This window comes from Crassostrea angulata, chromosome 2 (assembly GCF_025612915.1).
Source record: "Crassostrea angulata isolate pt1a10 chromosome 2, ASM2561291v2, whole genome shotgun sequence".
Lineage (NCBI taxonomy): Eukaryota > Metazoa > Mollusca > Bivalvia > Ostreida > Ostreidae > Magallana > Magallana angulata.
Genome location: NC_069112.1, coordinates 38216263 through 38235576, shown reverse-complemented (window position 1 = coordinate 38235576; position 19314 = coordinate 38216263). Strand labels below are relative to the sequence as shown.

The window sequence follows — 19314 nt, the reverse complement described above, 5'->3', positions numbered from 1 at the left end:
AAAATCGATAAAGTAAACAAAAATCAGTGAGGTCTTTCCGAGACGCAACAATGCATAAACTAACTTCGCATACTACAAAGGCAATTGGTGGTTGCTTTCACATACGGGGTCATGATGGATACTCATTTTATATGTATTGTTGATCGTGAATAATGTATCAATGTAATAATTAAATTACTGAATATAGATTCAATCCTATTGGTAAAACTATGTTATAAGGTATCGATCGCAGAAACAACGGCAAAAGTAACTTTGACGGCGATGCTCAATTTTTATCAGTACTCGCTACATTTACAGCCCACATGAAACCCCAGCATTCAACTAATTGTAGCTTGTGAATTCAACAGACTTATGGAGTATCCATTAATTCAAGCATTTCAAACATTTCACCGAAATCCACATCCACTTCCATTGGTTCTACGTCAACTTCCATTGGTTCTGTAACCGGCTCTTCCTCATCATATAATGATAAATCAAAGGCCCGTGTGACATTTTCTATCCTGCATGCAACGGTATCGCCGTATATACCTCTAGCAAAGGCAATCCCTAGAGGTTTCTTTTTTCCTCCATTGTCTATTAAATAGACTCCTGATCCAGAATCTCCAGGTTCAAAGAATGTTCTAACGCCAGGCTTATCTATTATTCTATAGCAAAAATCAAACCTATATATTTTAGGATAGACAACCCTGGTTATAGCCATCGTAAATAGTCCACTGACTAGAATGCCTTCTGTTATGCCTGTCGCTTTACCTTTTTTTCTAACCAATGTGCCATGGACATTTTTAAAATCGTTCTCATCAGCGATCTGCAGAGGTGTATGTACTGCAAAACATGTCATTAAACAGTTATTAAGGAAAAAACATATATGTCCTGACTTTATTTCCATTATTTCTAAACAACATCACCTGACTGTTAAGTAAAGTAATGTTTGCAGGCCGTCGAGTAAGATGGTTCTTTGTAGGAAATCTCATTCATTTGTTATCACAAATTATATATTTTTGATATAGTATCTAAATAGCAACGACCCAACGTTAGTGTAGAAAGCACAACAGTTTTAAAAATGGGTTATTTTCTCAATCAAGAGTCAAAGCTCTCTAATATTAGTGACAACATTATTTTGCCATGCATACTTCTACTCCTAGAAAAGTTGATAAGATTAATAATAACTCGATAATAATAAAAATAATAATTAAATTAGCGATGAACTTTAATAAAACAAATTATGGCAACGTTGCAAATGGGATGCATTGAAATAATAACGTCATTTCTAACGAGGGTGATTATCATGTAATGATATCCAACTGATTAACTGTCGTAGACAAACTTACCTCTTGCTGTAGGGTTGTAATTTGCGACAAAAGCAGCATCCATTCCTGCTGATTGGTAGTTTCCACAGTAGGATTCTATAACTTCCCCAATACCTTTACTTAGCCCCCCGGCATGGCATTCCGATGGGTGAACAACAACATTCCTTTCATCACTGTCATTACATTGTGAAAGAAATGCATTTGCAAGGTATAGCTTTTCTAATTCTCGAATTACGACATGAGCTGCTGTGAGAAATCCTGTCTGATTGGTTTTAGTTGATTTGGCCAAAAATCCTGCTGATCCAAATGCATTGCTGATGGTCATGCCAATGCTACATCCTGGTCTAGCATTTTCTTCTCCACAATCATTGCAAATTCCAAACAAAAAAATATTTTCTCTAATATCGCAATGGCATCCATTGATACTGGTTGGTAAAGGTTTCTCACCAAACGGTATAATTGATTTGTCTGAACAATAAATAACAATGCATGGTTCTCGAATTATATCGCCATTGATACACCTTACATTACTTATTCCTATTCCAACTATAGTCGAATGGTTTGCATATAAACGATCTGCTTGGCTGTATATTATTTCACTCAAGTGGCTTTTTTTTGACTCTGAAACTGCTCGTTTTCTAAATTCGTTCGATTTTATCTTATTCACAATATTTTCATTTTGTTTAGTTAGTTCAGCAATTGTAACGAATTCTTTTTCTATGTTGTCTTTAAATAACTGTTGTGCTTTGTTGTCAGGGTATCTAAGAATAACCTTAACAATAGGCATATCATTTTCATTCCGACCAGCAATATAAGTGATAATAGAATTGTTCTTTCTCAGTGTTGCATTATCTTTCATAACATGACGCTTTTCCCATTCACTGGCCTCTAAAATAGAAAACAAAGTATATTGTTCCTCTTTGTATGATTCATATCTCCACTTCATCGCAACATTGCAAGCTTCATGTTTTATAGGCAGTTTATTTGGATAAAATGTTATAAAATTGAAGAAATCTCAAATATTGCAATACAAACAAGCATTATGAGAGTATTGCATAAGCAATACACGTCCCCTACCGGTTTGTAGAAATTTGTGAAAACAATGCACTGTTATGCAGAATATCATTTCTTACTGTACTCCGAATCAACAGACCAACCCGATAACGAACCCGATTGTCATAATACAAAAAAACCCTGTCGATTATATTTACAACACAATGCATAACACTATTTTACAGAACTTATTTGTTTGTTAGAAACAATAAAAGGAATGGTCTAAGTAATGCACGATATTATTATTACCCACTACATACTTTCCTCGTTTATTCAATACACATCGAACCCGATCATTTAAAAATTGGAATATAAAAAAATAATTTTCTCGAAAATATGTCAACCAGACGCTACAAAAGTGTAAACTTGATCTGTAGTTTGACATTTTGAAGGTGTTCAGAAAATTTCATATTATTCCTTAAACGCATAAAGAAAAAAAGTGTGGAAAACTGCAGTGGGACAGACAGACGGACGGACGGACAGACGGACGGACTGACGGACGCAAAGGAAAGCTATAGTCCCCTCCGGTTAAACCGGTAGGGGACTTAAAAGGCTACCCATCACGTTGATATGTTAATAAAGAAATAATGAGATAGACGTCATAAAATATACCCCGCCTCTGTATTCCATATATAAAAAAAAATCTACTGAAAACAGCGTTTAAGCAACAACAACAACAAAAAACGCGATTTATTTACTGCTTCACGAAAAAACATTAAAGCACAAATCACTCATTTGTGTATCTATAAGTTTATAATAACATAGATAAACGAAGAATTCCAAAACATATCTGTTATTTAAGTGTGAAAATACGGCCAAAAAGCGCTCGTCAAAGCTGTACAGTCGCATCTGTTGTTACGGCCACTCGCTTTTAGCGGCACGTTTGATTCCACCCGTTTAGTTTTCCACCACGTTTTAACTCATTTTAGCGGCCACCTGTCTAACGCGGCCAGCGGCCAGTGTTTGTAGGTCCCGTACATTCAACATGCCTGTTTTGAATGGCCATTTATTAGTCCCCTACCGGTTTCATCGGAAGGGACTATAGCTTTCCTCTGCGTCCGTCAGTCTGTCTGTCCGTCCGTCTGTCTGTCCGTCCGTCAGTCCGTCTGTACCACTTCAGTTTTCCACACTTTTTAGCTCACCTGAGCTGAAAGCTCAAGTGAGCTATTCTGATCACATTTTGTCTGTCCGTCCGTCTGTCCGTAAACTTTTCACATTTTCAACATCATCTCATGCTACTGGGGCAATTTCAATCAAACTTGGCACAAATCATCCTTAGGCAAAGGGGATTTGAAGTTGTGAAAATTAAGGGTCACACCTGTTTTCAAGGGGAGATAATTAGAAATTAATGAAAAATTTCGAGAAATTTTCAAAAATCTTCTTCTCAAGAACCATAAAGCCAGGAAAGCTGAAACTTGTGTAGAAGCATCCTCAGATAGTGTAGATTGAAAGTTGTGAAATTCATGACCCCCGGGGGTACGGTGGGGCCACAATGGGGGGTCGAAGTTTTACATAGGAATATTTAGAGTAAATCTTTAAAAATCTTCTTCTCAGAAACTAATAAGCCAGGAAAGCTGAAACTTGTGTGGAAGCATCCTCAGGTAGTGTAGATTCAAAGTTGTGAAAATCGTGACCCCCGGGGGGTAGGGTGGGGCCACAATGGGGGCTCGAAGTTTTACATATGAATATTTAGAGTAAATCTTTAAAAATCTTCTCCTTAGAAACTAATCAGCTAGGAAAGCTGAAACTTGTGTGGAAGCATCCTCAAGAAATGTAGATTCAAAGTTGTGAAAATCATGACCCCCGGGGGTAGGGTGGGGCAACAATGGGGGGTCGAAGTTTTACATAGGAATATTTAGAGTAAATCTTTAAAAATCTTCTTCTCAGAAACTAATCACCCAGGAAAGCTGAACCTTGTGTGGAAGCATCCTCAGGTAGTGTAAATTCCAAGTTGTGAAAATCATGACTTCCGGGGGGTAGGATGGGGCCACAATGGGGGGTCGAAGTTTTACATAGGAATATAAAGAGTAAATCTTAAGAAATCTTCTTCTCAGAAACTCATCAGCCAGGAAAGCTGAAACTTGTATGGAAGTATCCTCAGGTAGTGTAGATTCAAAGATGTGAAAATCATGATCCCTGGGGCTAGGGTGGTCGTCCCAAATTTATTGACACGTCTGCCCATGTTAAAGACACCTAGCTCGGCCCAATGAAACTTTCGGTTCTACTAAACATAAATATAAAAAAATAATAGGGGCAGATAATTACTTTATCTATTCATTGATTTCTACTTTCTATCTCTCTTGAAGATAATGACCAACGACATGAATTATTGAATTGGTGCTAAATGTGATAAAATTGTCAGATGATATTTAGCATCAAAATTTTTGAACAAGACGCGCACATGATCATTATATTTAAAATTAGTATGATCATATTTATTCAATCAACACTGAATGATTAGTATATCGTTATTACATAACATTAGTAAATAAAGTTCATTTAAAGTCTATAAAAAATATTTTTTATGTGGAAGGTTAGATAGAAACAAACCTAAATCAGCTTTTAGTGAAAAGGTCATGTATATATTTTTTTCTTTTACATCAATATGTACAATAAGCGCATAACTTCGGACATCGGGTCACACTTGCATACATGTATGACTAAACCTGTCAATCAAACTATGTTTATTTGTTTTATTGGATGGTCACGCGTCTCTTTTTTTTTGTCAACAGCCAATTGAAATTTGATGACTTTTAGGTTGTCGAAATCTTATTACTTAACTTTTTTCACTACAATAATACATGTAATAGAATATGTGAATTTTGTAGATCGGAAATTTCAGGAATTGATGACACACTTGAAATATATATTAGTGTTAAATTTAGGATTAAAAGATTGCAATATTTAGATATTTTCATGAATTTATTAAATCTACAAAGATTGACCAGAAAGTGGACACAATAAAAATATTTTGCGTAATAATGAAATGAAATGTCATGATGTGTTGTTTCTCTGACGATTTTGTAAATCTGATATGGGGTGGTAATCATTGAAAGGATATATATGGACTTCGGTGATTAGATCTGAACTGTTCGTAATTAAATCTTCATTGTCACCCTTGACACGCGTTTGTGACTCCAAAGGAGAGTGCTGCATCCTCTTGTTTGTTTAACTATTAGCGTCATTGTCGTTGTCGAAATTGTCGTCATTTTCTTAATTTTACTTTCTTGTTTGCTTAACAATTAGAACTTAAAGGTCTCATTTTTTTTATTAATTAAATTTCTTTTACAAGTGTTTGATATGTAATATTTTGATAAAATAGATATGTTAATAAAATAAAAACATTTAAATCAAATATTTTTGTTTTAATTTTGCTTGAACCGAGATGTCTTTTATGTGAGCCGAGGTGTCTCAAATTTTGGGCCGACCTGTCTTGGTCGAGGTGTCCTGGGACCGACACGTCTGACATTCCTCAGGGGTAGGGTGGGGCCATGATTGAGGGTCAAATTTTACATTGTAACATATAGAGGAAATCTTCAAAAATCTTCTTCTCAAGAACCAGTTGGTCAGGGAAGTTAAAACTAATGTGAAAGCATCTGTATTTAGTGTAGATACAAGACTGTGAAAATCACTATTGCCGGGGATATAGAGGAGCCATTATTTGGGGTTGATATTTAAGACGCGTTTATTTGAACTTTAAGAAATCGGGCTCGGTATTCCGGAAACCAATTTTGCAGTCGGCAGCCATATTGCCAAGTTGAAAGTGTGTGCTTGTCTCCTAGTTTGACGATTACATTTGATTTAGCTTCATAATTTTTCAGGTTCTGTTCAGGTAAAGTGATCGAATGGCATCAAAGTGACCGACTTATGCATTAAGTTATCATATATATTTTATCGATAGACGATGAATAATTTATTTGATGCATTGTTTGTGCTTACATGTATGTTTTAAAACATGTGCCGGGTTTGCATAATCGTGAGTTTGAAGCTGCTTTAATCTACGATGTTTGTTTTTATGTTTTCTGATATCGATACTTAAATTTATGTTTTTTATTCTGCCATTGAACAAGAGTTGCAGTTTTGCAGAGACATATTACTACTATTGGGGAAGAAAAAACTTCGGAAGTTTACCGATACAAAATTTTACAAAACGTTTGGTGACTTTTTGGGGTTTTTTTTTTCAATATTAAAAAAAGGGGGACTTTTAGCTGAAGACAGTGCATTTAAAATTTCAAAAACAGAATACCTGATTACCGAACTTGTTTGGTCAGCATTAATAATTTATAAATTCGTTTGATGTACTCCACAGTTTTCATGATAGACAGTAGATAGGTAGATGCATGTTTGTCTTATTTAATTTTCTCTCTTGCAAATGATAAGTCATTCTAAAAATTACAGACTTTTCTTTTTTGTTTATCATACTGGGAAATTAAGCTAAACAAAATCAATGTTTACAGATGTTTAAAAAAAATTAATCTTAATCAGTTGTTAATATAGATTGAATATAGACAATCTCTTTAAAAAAGCAAAAAAACAACAGTTATTTAGTAGGGTTATTTTATAATAGGTTTGTAAAAGTACATAAAAGGAATCAATTTTTAATTTGTCCTTATATTATGTATAGCGTGTATACAGACAAGTATTGTCACTATAGTCTGTCCCAAGATATTAATGCCACATAATTCCTTAAATTGTTCAATATTTAATATGTAAACGGTGTGACCGTTAGACCGAGCGCAGATTTATCACAGTGCAGTTTGATTTTTGTATAATAAAATTTATTTAAATCGCACCAAGTAGGATCCGCCAGCATGGTTGCCTACTCAAATCATTCGTCAAAGTTAAACTAAACGTCGCGTGCTCAGTCTACATTATGACGTCATATTTCAGACGTAAAACGTTCAAGTTTTGTCTTTGGAAATAAGCGAAGAGAGTTACGTGATTCCGAATTTTTTTTTAATTTCCTCTTTCATTGTTCATCAATTTAATTCATATGAATGCCAATGTAACAAAATTGAATACTTTATTCAGAATCTAAAAGATCACTTTCTTGACGTTAATGTAATTATTTTCCATCTGATAATTTGATAAGACATACATAGAACAAGTCGTGTTTCTTGATTGAAGCTTTTTTTAAACTTATCTGGTTTCCTTTAATTTCTTTTAATTTGAATTACCTTCTATTGAAACACTGGAACTTATTTAATCGAGTTTAGGGGCAATAAACATCGATAAGTACCGGTCAATCAATGATCGAACTAACTTTTTAAAAACAAAATGGCTGCCAATATGGCGGCGCCCAGGGCTGGAAGAAATTTTTTTGGGCCTTAGTACCCCTGATTCAACTTTCATTTTTTACTGATTTTCTTATATATACGTGTTACCATTAATCCTCGCTTCGCGAGGCGGGCCTCGCCCGCCTCTCGCTGCGCTCGGTATAAATACCTCTTGGTTCAAACGATGTTCATTCAATAGTATGAAAAAATCCCAAGATTTCCTCTTTGAAACGCCCCCTTCTAGCTTGTCGGGTATAAAATACACAGCTAAAAATAAAAAGTATACAGGGTTTTTCCATTGCCAAGGAGATGAAGACGCCCAGATGATAATGTTGAAAAATTGCGCGAGGTGTCCCCAGTACTTCCGAATGGAGAAAAGGTGTCAACATTCCCCATTATAAATCTCCGTAGGAAATATGTTTTTGTTCCTGTGAATTTTTACGAGGGAAAAATGATAATGTGTGAATGAAGTTATCTTGGGAATTTCATCAATTTTAATTACACTTCTGTCACAGGTATTTGTATTTGTATTTTTATTAAAAATCGTTCAAATATGCAGCATAAGTATCTTGGGACAGACTTTTTATACCCCCCGCAAACAAAGTTTGGGGGGGTATATAGGAATCACCTTGTCCGTCCGTCCGTCTGTCCGTCTGTCTGTCTGTCCGTCTGTCTGTGCAATCGTGTCCGGTCCATATCTTTCTTATGGAGAAACATTGGAAGTTCTTACTTCACACAAAGATTGCTTATGACCTAAGAGTGTGTCATGACCTTGACCCAAGGTCATTCGGGCAAGGTCAAGGTCACTGGCAGAAAAAGTGCAAAATTCGTGTCCGGTCAATATCTTTCTTATGGAGAAACATTGGAAGTTCTTACTTCACACAAAGATTGCTTATGACCTAAGGGTGTGTCATGACCTTGACCCAAGGTCATTCGGGCAAGGTCAAGGTCACTGGCAGAAAAAGTGCAAAATTTGTGTCCGGTCCATATCTTTCTTATGGGGAAACATTGGAAGTTCTTACTTCACACAAAGATTGCTAATGACCTAAGGGTGTGTCATGACCTTGACCCAAGGTCATTCGGACAAGGTCAAGGTCACTGGCAGAAAAAGTGCAAAATTCATGTCCGGTCCATATCTTTCTTATGGGGAAACATTGGAAGTTCTTACTTCACACAAAGATTGCTTATGATTAAAGGGTGTGTCATGACCTTGACCCAAGGTCAATTGAGAAAGTTCAAGGTCATTGTTTCAAAAAAGCTAAATTCTGTCTGTGTCATGTCTTGTATTAATGGAAATATTAGAAGCTAAAAATTAACATTTTTCAAAAATAAAGCAGTTGTTATTTATAGAAAATGGACAGTGAAATAGATTCATCCAATATTTTCTATAATAGCAAAAAATACACGCGTTATGATTTTTTTCTTAGCGGGGGGTATCAATTGTGAGCTTGCTCACAGTATCTCTAGTTAATCAATTTATAATTTATGATCAGTAGGAAAGGTCACTTATATATGACAATCGATTTGAGATTTTATAATCATTGGTACATGTATTAAATTAAATATCGTCAGCATTTTGGGTTTTAGAATTTTAATTTGGATATGGATAGTACTAGAATTTTCAACAAAATATAAATTGACTTGATATTGAGATATGTCATCATAATGAATTGTCAATTTAATAAAAAGAAACCAATTGACAATCATAATTTTAATAAAAATAAACAGTTAGTGGTATGTTTTAAAGAAATTTCTACAAATTATTACTGATTTGATTTTAGGCCAGTCACTAGTTGGTTAGAGTTGACTAATTATACAGAATAATAGTGATGGCCTGATTATCACAGACAATCAAAAATTGGTCACTAAATGTCTCCCGATGTCCATCGATTAAGATTTTCCTAATCGATTATTTACAGAAAAATAATAAAAATGTAATAAATGAAAAAAAATTAATACAACTTGTTAGTAGGAGGTGAAATGGCGGCGTCATGTACAACGGAGATGAAGATCCAAATAATAAAAACGTGACTCAGGAAATCTTTTCTTTTATACAAATCAGGTCAAGTACATAAGGTTGTATATGTATATATTATTATTTTTGAATAAATGTTTTTATTCAATAAAATGTTTTGATTATTTGATTAATTAATCACTTTTAAGTGCATTTGATTTCCCTATGTAGTTAATGATTTTAAAGTGAATTTACACCACTTGCATACACACATTATGTAGATATATTGGTGCATTTAATTATTTGTCACAGGCCAGGAGGGGCCAAGCCCGTTTTAACATTAATTTCATTGAAAGATTTTTACTGGTACATTGAATCTATGGAAACAAAAACAGGGCACAAGCTAGAGTTGCAAGCCATGTATTTTGCTTATAACTCTACGACTGACTCTCAAATTTCACATGACCATTAGAAATGTATTCCTAAAGCTATAGGATATGATGAGCCTGCATATCTAGTTGCACCCTAGTTTGATTTTTTTTATTTTGGGTTGGCCAACGACGTTTTAGGGGGTCAAAAGGATGGGGGGGGGGGTGTAATATTGAACCCTATGGGAACAATTTAGACTATTGTACATGATAATAACTTGAAAATGGACAGAGACAATAACGTTGGGTTTTCAGAATCATATATTGACTGTTACAGGCAATGTGTAGTGTTTAATAGATCTTAAGGACATCGCAATCCCCAGGAATTGGAAATGACCATATATCTCAAAAACTGTTAGAATTCTGACCCGTAAACCATATATATTCTTGTTCCTTTTGTTAAGGGGCATCAAATAGTATATAGGTCATGGGGCCTTGGGGGATGGTCCTGACCCCCCTCGAACAGGAAGTGCCCAAATATATCAAAAACAGTTGATATCTTTGCCCCTAAACCATATATATTCTTGTTTCTTGTGCTAAGGGGCATCAAATGGCATGTAGGTTATGGGCCCCAGGGGTGGTCCTGACCCCCCTCAAACAGGAAGTCCCGTCCCCTGAACAAGGAGTGCCCAAACATCTTGAAAACTGATACGATTGCCATCCCTAAGCCATATATATTCTTGTTCATTGTGTTAAGGACGTTGTTTACTCAGGGTTTGAGTTCTCAAATCCGGATTGTTAAAAAGTTCAATTTCATGAGTAAAATTTGTTTTAAATACAAAAAGTATTGATGAAATGAATTATTATTGATATAACAATCTATATTTTTACTAAATTATGGAATTAGGCTCTGACAAAGTTTGACTTTTAGCAAAACAGAGGAAATTCGGGCTAAATTTTTCAGATTTTGTTTTCCACTGAAATATTTTTGGTAGTACTATAATATTTAAAGTTAAGATTTTATTTGTTAGTCAACATAATTTTGCATATTTTCTGTTGGTTTTATCTTGCTTTTTCGTTTAGATAATCGTATGGCACACACTACAAAAATATTGAAAAATGCTTAAAAATGATAAAAGACGCCATATCTCAAAATTTTGATCATTGACCTCATATAAATTTTTTACCAGCAGAGAAAGGTCAATATACTTAGTTTAATACTATAAATGTTTTAGCATTATCATCATTCAGTTTTTTGTTATATTGAATCAAAAATGGGTAGTAATTTGAAAACTGATAGAGGAAATTCGGACTAGAATATCTATAAAAATTGTGAATGAAAACTTAATGCTTTGTATCTATTTAATGTCACTACCATTCATAAACTGTATTTCATTTGTTAAAGAGTTAAGCAATTTGTATTATTTGCACAATTAAGAAAATCTGAATCATAGTGTAAAATTTTTCTGGATTATTCTTGAATTTTTAAAAAATATTCAATGGTCATTAAATCAAAAAGTAGGTCATTGACCTACTTTTTTGAAAGTGAAGAATAACACTACCATGTAAGGTCTATAACACACAATAGTTGGTTTTTCATTATCATCAGTGGAATTTTTTTTCATTCTGAGTAAACGTCATCCTTAAGAGGCATCAAATGGAATATAGGTCATGATCCCTGGGGTGGTTCTGTGTCCTGACCCCCCTCAAAGAGGAAGTGCCCAAGTATCTTGAAAACAGTTGAGATCCCCCACCCATAAATCATATATATTCTTGTTCCTTAACGTCATGTTGATTCACCATTTATACAGTGAGTGGCACATGGGGAACATGATGAAATTTTAGAAATAGAATTAATTAAGTATTAAATCACTTTGTTTGTAAAGTTTGACCCATATGGGTCATCCCTACCCCAAATGATGGTCTTGTTCGTTTGGGAGACTTTATTATCGCCTGATTATAATTACATCTTGTTTAATTAATAGAATATACCATATTATTTGATTAAGTTGACTTTTAAGTCCATTAAACAAACAAATTATCTCTAGAAAGGTTACTAACATTTAGAATAAAATTTGGTACACAGATTTATAAAGAATATTTAGGTCAAGCTTTTATATGGTACTAGCTATTGACAAGTTTTATGCCGAGTTGTCCAGAGGGGGGGTCATATCAATAGGTGTTTTACAAACATCTCTTCTTTTTTTTTTACACCATTGGACTGTTTTAGTTACTGTGGAATCTTTTAATTTCGTGGAGGCCAATTTCCGTGGTTTATGGGTTTTTTGCTTATTCATGGGAATGTAATTTCTTGGATGCGTCAGTTTTCAGTTTCAGTAGGTAAACTAAATCTTTTATAATTAGTTTTCGTTGAGGATGTAAATTCTTTAACGAGGGCTACCCACAAATACCACAAAATTGAGTCGCCACGAATTCTAATGATTCCAAAGTAAACGCTAAAGTCATATTTAGAGAATGCATTTGGTGAAATTGTTTATATTCTAGACACAATGCCTCGGAAGAAGAGTTGGCGGCGGTCGTTGGTAAAGATGGGAAACCACAGTCATGCCAGCAGTAATGACCATAGACTTGTGGAACTTGGCCACGTAAAAAACAGGAGCCAGTTAGACCCAACAAATGACGTTACATTTGACGAACCTGTAAGACTCGTGGAACCTGGCCACGTAAAAACAGGAGCCAGTTTGACCTGGGGGATACTGCCTCATTAAAAAGAGTACATAGTTTGCCTTCGGGCGCCAGTAACATTGCAAATTTGCCTTCGGGCACCAGTAACATTGCAGATTTGCCTTCGGGCGCCAGTAACATTGCAGATTTGCCTTTGGGTTCTAAGAAATGTGCTAGTCTGAAATTTTCACTCAGTTACATAAATGAAGAGAAGCAAGTTTGTGCTATGAAAATGATATTTGGCTCATTTCATCAAGGAGATGATAGATTTTCTTTATTTTCAAGAGGAAGTCAGTGCACCTGCAATGCTCTTACAATGCTAGTGAAATGTTATGAAGGATTTTCATTTACATCTGAATTTATAGATAAGACATTAATATCAGGAGACCAGCTTTATGTTAAAGTTGTGAAAAGTTTGCAAGGAAAAGGAAAATTTTTGAACAAGTTTCTTTCTTTTGATGAACTACCTCTAAACATAACATTAGGAGAAAATCATCATGTTATTCAGAAATTTAATAGCATTTGGGGATTGGTAGTCTCTGAAGAGCAAAACAGCCAAGTAAAAAGTTTGCATCAAGCTTTGGAAGAATCATTCCAAATTTCAAGTTACCTAATGATAATGATTGGGTCTATTTGTTCTGCGATATATAAAGTGTCCAACAATGAGTACTACTTCTTTGACTCGCATTGTCATGACAGTGATGGTATGTCATCCTTTGAAGGTAAATTTTTACTAGTGTTCAACAAGAATATTGATGATTTGGTCTCTTATTTGTACAATATGTATAGTAGTATGCATATTGATTTTGCAATGCAATTTGAAATTTTACCCATCTCAATTGCAACATTGTGCCATAGCTTCCCAGAAAAAGATCCTTTTCAGAATAGGTTTTATAGAATGGATGAAAAGCGACCAGTGACAAATTTAGACAAGGAACAAGACAGAAAAAGCTATATGAGGGATTACATGAAGAAAAAGAGACAAAATGAACAATTCAAACAACTTGAAAGAAACAAGGAAATGTTGTCAAGAAAATTGAAAAGGCAACATGTTGGAGTTAGAGAGAAAGAAAAAGAATGTGATAGAGATGCTAAAAAAATAAAACGACAAAGTGTTAAAGTGAAAGAGAAAGAAAATGAAAGGGAAACAATTGCAAGAAAATTGAAAAGGCAACATGTTAAAGTTAAAGACAAAGAAAATGAAAGAGAAACAATTGCAAGAAAATTGAAAAGGCAACATTGTAAAGTTAGAGAGAAAGAAAAAGAATGTGATAGAGATGCTAGAAAATTAAAACGACAAAGTGTTAAAGTGAAAGAGAAAGAAAATGAAAGGGAAACAATTGCAAGAAAATTGAAAAGGCAACATGTTAAAGTTAAAGATATAGAAAATGAAAGGGAAACAACTGCAAGAAAATTGAAAAGGCAACATGTTGAAGTTAGAGAGAAAGAAAAAGAATGTGATAGAGATGTTAGAAAATTAAAACGACAAAGTGTTAAAGTGAAAGAGAAAGAGAATGAAAGGGAAACAATTGCAAGAAAATTGAAAAGGCAAAATGATGAAGTAAGAAAGAAAGAAAGAGAAAAAGATAAGTCTGCAAAGAAGCTTCGAAGACAAAGTTATGAAATAAATCGGAAGGAACGTGAAAAAAATAGAATTTCAAAAAGAAGATACAGAGAAAGACCACTAGCTCTTGAAAAAGAAAGGTTAAAAAAGCAATCACAAAGAAGTGACAATGTCTTTAGACTAAATGAAAGGCTATGTGATAGAGAAAAAAGACAAGAAAAAAGGTTGAATAAAGAGTACCGTAAAAAAGAAAGTGAACAAAATAAACAAAGAATGTTTGGAATGCATCTCCAGAACTGCATTCAGAATTTTCATAAACAGATTAAACATGGTCCCATTTTCGTTTGTTCATGCTGTCATCAAACTTGGTTCAGAGAAAGTGTTTTAAATGTAGATAACACAAAACTGGATAGCGCAAGTAAAAAAAAAATATCTTACAAACACAACATCTGCTGAAAGTACAGAATGGTTTTGCAATACCTGCTATTCATCAATACGAGAAAATAAGATTCCAAAGCTATCTGTTCTCAATGGCATGAGTTGGCCATCTAAGCCAAAGGAATTAAATTTGTTTCCATTGGAAGAAAGACTTGTGTCACTAAGAATTCCTTTCATGCAAATAAGAGAATTGCCGAGAGGTGGACAGTATTCAGTGAAAGGAAATATTGTGAATGTTCCAGTTGATGTTCAACCAACTGTGAATAGTCTTCCTAGGAAAATGGATGAACATATCACAGTTCCTGTCAAGCTAAAGAAAAGGCTGTGTTATCAAAAATGTGATTATCAGGAAAATGTAAGACCCACAAAAGTACTCATGGCATTACACTGGTTAATGAACAATAGAAACTTCTACAGGAATGCAAACATGGGCCTCTTGTTTTCTTTATGCATTTGAGGAATAATATGAAACTTGCTGAACAGCATCAAAATGTCAAACTTCAGATCAAGTTTACACTTTTGTAGCGTCTGATTGACATATTTTCGAGAAAATTATTTTTTTATATTCCAATTTTTTAATGTTCGGGTTCGGTGAGTAACTGAATAAACGAGGTCAGTATGTAGTAATAATAGTAATAATATCGTGCGTTCCTTTAATCATTCCTTTTCCTGTACCAATCCTTTTATCATTTCTAACAAACAAATAAATTCTATAAAATAGTGTCAAGCATTGTGTTGTAAATTTAATCGGCAGGGTTTTTTGTATTATTATTACAATCGGGTTCGTTATCGGGTTGGTCTGTTGATTCGGGGTACAGTAAGAAATGATATTGTGCATAACAGTGCATTGTTTTCACAAATTTTTACCAGCGAATACAAAATAGACTTGGCGAAATTACAGGAGATGAAATAAAGAGTATTTTTTTTACCTATTTCCTAATTAATTTCTATATCAAATATATAGTTTTAATTTCCTCTGTTCTTTTATCTCTGATTAAAGCATGACATCTCGTTTACAATTGCTCTGAAATAGTTGTGTGTTTGGAAGCTTTCATAGAATAATACAAACCGGTAGGGGATGTGTATTGCTTATGCAATACTCTCAGAATGCTTGTTTTATTTTGTCACATGACTTCTGACACTGACATGTAAACCCATATAAAAATAAACCACCAGTTAGACAGCTGATAATGATTTAATGACAAATAATTCAGTGTTAATTGAATTGTGCTAAGATTTGATGAGATAATTGATTATAACACCAGTTTTGTGGTGTTCATATACATCTATTTATGTACTCAATTCGTGACAAAGTCATTAAATGGTCAGCTAGTCTTGCTCTTAACATGCACGGCAATTTGCCGAATATAGTATTTATGCAACTTCTAGAACATGTTTTGTGAGAATAGGGTGCGCATAATAAACCGCAATGGATTTTAGACACTTGAAGCTGACATGAATTCATATATACGCATCATTTCCCTTTTATCTTGGACTACCGCCATATTAGTTGTCCATTTCTATTGTCCTGCTCATTGATACACACCCCTATATAAGGCCGAGAGCGTTAATCATGCTTCACCACATTCAGGAATTTCATAGTCCCGAACACGTTACCTTGGACGAAAAGACATGTAGAAACGCGTTTTGAAAAAAATTAATATGACAACCACTGCACTGGAAAGATATATTCAACAAGCATTCTGAGAGTATTGCATAAGCAATACACGTCCCCAACTGCCCATTTGGTTAAATTATAAAATACAATTTCAAATTTAACATTTTTTTTTTCAATTAAATATATTTGATATGTTGTAATACAAGTTTACAAAAGGGTAATTTCTAACTATATTCAGTTTGAAATATTTCAAAAAACGATTATAAAATAATAACTAGAAAACTGACCAGTCAGGAATGGCCCCGCTATGGCAATTAATATAGAGAGGTGAAACAAACTTTGAATTCCAGCCTCTTTATATTAACAATGATGAAAAATAAATGCCCGGCAGAAGATGTAAAGAACTGGAATATATAGGATCTCGTGATTTGTAGTTGGATATGATTTTCTTCCAACAATTAAAGTGTATAATTTTTTCTTGAGCCTTAGTGAGGGGATAAAACACACAAGTTTGATAAAAATCATATTATACTACAAATCATATGAGATTCTATTTTATCCCATGTTTTATACACCACAATCAATGTTTACACTGTTTATAAAATTCTACATTATTTTACTTCATCATGCCTAGGCATATCCCATTGTAAAGTCACAACTGTGGGATATCAAAAAAATATCCAGTGAGTCATATCCACGGGATAAAGTGGGTTAACATGGGATGAAATAAAATTTCTTAAAAAACAAAGAATTGATACCAATGCAATGATACCTAGGCTTTGCCTCAACTTCAAACAAACATCACTTCCAGACACATGTGTACGGTAATACATATAACAGATAAAGACAGACCTTAGATTTTCTAAAACCTGCAGGCAAGATAATTAATCTCGGGGGATTGATCATCCTGCTCTCATTCATTTATTGAATTCAATCAGGGCTTACAGAAGGAACATTTTGAGGTACTATTCTTAAGTTTCCTTTAATATAGACATAGCAACCAAAAACAACAACACCAAAACATCCATTAAAAAAAAAAAGAATAAAAAAAATGATATCTGATTTTTTTTTTAATTTATTGTAATTCATATATGTGTTTTTATTTTACAGAATATAAGTATTTGGACTAGAATGAAATATATTCTTTATCAAATACCATCCTGTAAACTGAGGGGTAAAAATATAAGCCATACAGCTCATGGAATGAGGGTTTAATTTGCTTCACAACAAACATCAGTGCAGACAAAGGTGTTCATTAATCTCCACATGACAGATAGAGATAAGCCTCTAAATTTTCTGCAGCAGGCAATATAATTAATCCCAGGGGATTAATTATTCTGCTTTCTCATCCTTGTCTTCTAAATTTACAATAAGATTTTTTTTTCAGAAATGACAGAATGGGGTTATTATCTGATTACCTGTTAAAATTAACAGCATTAAGGCAGAAAAAAAAAATGAAATAAATAATTAAAAAATAAAATAGTTAAAAAGGATATCTTAATATATATCTTGATTTTAGAATTCAATAAAATTATTATAAATCATTGTGTACGGTATTTTAACCAAAATAAAATAGGAATATTATATTTTAAATAAATATTTCAAAGAATGTACACAATACTACACATCATTCAAAATTGACCTTAACTTCAGAACAAAGTTCATCTGCAGACACAGGCAGTGCAGTAATTATTCTCAATGTGACAGATAAAGATAAAGCTTAGGATTTTCTTCCTGTGGAATGTTAATTAATCCCAAAGGACAAATATTGCACAACCTTCCATGTATACAATGGTAACATTCTCAGCAGTTATCTCTCTTTGCCCATTCATTCTCAGCAGTTATCTATCTTTGCCCATTCATTCTCATGCATAGTTAAGGAATGTACCCCACCACCCCAGCTCCAAAGCAGAAAACATAGAGAACCAAACTTAGCATCAAAATATGTATTTCTGCCTACTGAACTACTATACCAAATTTGAACTTGATTGGGCAACCATAAAAAAAGTTATTAGAAAAAAACAGGAAATTTGTGGACGGAAGAGTGACAAACGGACGGACAGAAGGACGGACGGACAGAGTGATTACTATAGGGCATCCGCAAATCCTTGTAGGGCCCTAATAAATATGCAAATATCCGATACATGAACAACTGATCTTCAAAATATAAACTATCTATCTTGAAAACTGGAGGAGGAGTTATCCGCACATGTATATGCAATAATCTCAGATTAAATGACCAAGTTCAACAGCTAGTATTTTTTCATAAATTATCCAAAATCTAAATGTAAGCAATATGCACATCTCTGATATATATACAATTGATCTCTAAAACACAAACTTCCTATTTTGAAAACTGTAGGGCTATTCGTACAATAGGGGTACCCTTTGGGTAGCCGCACGACCGCCCATCCGCCCGCTCAATTAAAGTTTTGGATCATATTTAATGTGGTTAGCTCTATTGTTGAACAAGTCAAGATAAAGTAAATCGAATTACAAATCCTAACTTTCATATCTTTAATATTAATTATAAAATGTTTGCAAATTATTTAGCATTTGTTCTTACCTAGTAGAAGCACCATCATACAAGTAATATGTTGTTAAGTAATTTTAAAAACGTTGTTGAGCGGTCATAGCTATAGCATGCACAAATTGTGCTATATATTATTTTTTATATAACTCGGGTGTATTGATGTCAAAATACTCCTGTAAAATATCAATGTAATTTTAATTGAAACAAACCACTGATGGTTGTTAATCATCACTTTGATGTCTTCGACAAGTTTTGATAAGTGATACTTAAGTTTTGGTGGTATCGTAATCCTAATGTCTGATACTCTAACCACTGATCCATTTCATTCCCAACAAAGTGCGTTGTTTAACTGCTATATGAGACGTTGGCCACGAATTTACGGACTTGTAATTTTTTTTCTTAAACGTTCAATTGTTGGGCTACAAAATGACATTTTTAAAGTATAGTGGGTCATCTCTCCACATTTTTGGGGATTAAAATCGGTTTAAATTTCATTAAACCGCATTTAGACTATAACA

General features: G+C 33.8%; 1 protein-coding gene across 1 annotated transcript in view; it reads right to left on the bottom strand.

The window, feature by feature from the left end:
• Window positions 1-344: 344 nt before the first annotated feature.
• Window positions 345-19314, bottom strand: part of LOC128170611 (uncharacterized) — a 50519-nt gene continuing 31549 nt past the window's right edge. The window contains exons 4-5 of the mRNA XM_052836391.1: window positions 1329-2195; window positions 345-822 (exon numbers count right to left, since the gene is read on the bottom strand). Of these exons, the coding sequence (XP_052692351.1) occupies window positions 350-822; window positions 1329-2195 (1340 nt within the window). The 3' untranslated portion in view covers window positions 345-349. The remainder of the gene's footprint in view (window positions 823-1328; window positions 2196-19314) is intronic.